General features: G+C 63.6%; 1 protein-coding gene across 1 annotated transcript in view; it reads right to left on the bottom strand.

Moving 5' to 3' along the window:
* Positions 1-17: 17 nt before the first annotated feature.
* Positions 18-1481, bottom strand: part of PTPRH (protein tyrosine phosphatase receptor type H) — a 2704-nt gene continuing 1240 nt past the window's right edge. The window contains exons 2-3 of the mRNA XM_049621515.1: positions 602-635; positions 18-384 (exon numbers count right to left, since the gene is read on the bottom strand). Of these exons, the coding sequence (XP_049477472.1) occupies positions 89-384; positions 602-635 (330 nt within the window). The 3' untranslated portion in view covers positions 18-88. The remainder of the gene's footprint in view (positions 385-601; positions 636-1481) is intronic.

The raw sequence follows: 1481 nt of genomic DNA, 5'->3' as shown, positions 1-1481 counted from the left end.
TACACATTTGCTTCCGTTCAATTTCTCTTGGGCGACAGAACCTGCCATGTCCTTGTCGCTGCCGGCCACCTTTTGGGAAAAGCAGAAGTCAAGAACATGGCCATGACTGCCTCTCACCTGTGCTGGTTTGCAGAGTCTGCTTGGAGCTGTTGGTCTCATCCTGCTGCACCCACACGGAAGACTCATGCGGAGACCTGGGCCCAAGTCTGTCCACCGTGAAACTGGTGTCGGTCGTGCGCGGGGCCTCGGTTCCGCCATCGCGTCCGGTCCACAGGCCCCAGGGGGTGTGGTGCCTCCGGTCCAGGCCACGGGGCGTCTGCCACTGCAGGGTGATGGAGCTGGGGGTCCGGGCCTCTGCAGTCAGGTTCTTGCCGGGGCTGGGGGCTGAGGATCAGGAAGGAGGGCCCGGGGTGAGCACAGGAGGTCAGTACTGGGCCTTCCACGACGCCCAGCGCTTGCCTGAGTCCAGAAAGGACCGTTTCCTTGAGTGCCGGCCATGGATCACCGTGCCCTCCGTGAGACCACCTCCCCACACCAGAGCTCACACGGGTTTGGGTGCAACCTCTCCGTGTGGGCGGTAGACTCAGCAGGGGTCACTCACCAGCCGCCCTGGCCCCTGTCCAGCTGCACAGGCCCTGGGAGAACACAGAGGGGAGAGTCAGACTCTGAGCCTCGTCTCCCTTGACCCAGGGGAGACTGCAGGGCTGGTGGCAGGGGGGAGGGGGGAGGAGGAATCTGGCCAGCCACCCTCCTGTCCTCTGCCCTAACCCAAGTCACTGGGGCCTGAGGGAGAGGAGGGACACGGCCAGCTGTCTCCTCCCCCGAGGCTCTGCTCTAACAAAGGTCACTGCAACATCCATCTGTCTTTTCTTGGTGTGTGTGTGCTGCAGCCGGGAGTGTGGCAGGGGCGGGGCTCCAGGGACCCAGGAGTTAGGGTTGGCTCCGCTGATAAGGCCAGAGGATAATGGTTACACATTCAGAAAAATATGGCTCTGGAAGATGAGGGGCAGGAAGTTAATCAGCAAAGTGGTAATGGGGGAAGATACTGAGGTTGGGGACCAGGAGCCAGACACCTGGTCTGAGGGAGGAGGGGCCGGGGGCCTGGACCCCTGGGTCTGAGGGAGGAGGGGCTGGGGGTCTGGACTCCTGGGTCTGAGGGAGGAGGGGCTGGAGTCTGGACTCCTGGGTCTGAGAGAGGAGGGGCTGGGGGTCTGGACTCCTGGGTCTGAGGGAGGAGCGGCCGGGGGTCTAGATTTCTGGATCTGAGGGAGGAGGGGCTGGGGGTCAGGACTCCCTCATCTGAGGGAGGAGGGGCTGGGGGTCTGTTCTCCTGGGTCTGAGGGAGGAGGGGCTGGGGGCCTGTTCTCCTGGGTCTGAGGGAGGAGGGGCTGGGAGCCTGGACTCCTGGGTCTGAGAGAGGAGGGGCTGGAGTCTGGACTCCTGGGTCTGAGGGAGGAGGGCACTGGGAGCCTGGACCTCTG

Source organism: Panthera uncia (assembly GCF_023721935.1).
Source record: "Panthera uncia isolate 11264 chromosome E2 unlocalized genomic scaffold, Puncia_PCG_1.0 HiC_scaffold_19, whole genome shotgun sequence".
Classification (NCBI taxonomy): domain Eukaryota; kingdom Metazoa; phylum Chordata; class Mammalia; order Carnivora; family Felidae; genus Panthera; species Panthera uncia.
This window is presented reverse-complemented; position numbering and strand designations above follow the sequence as displayed.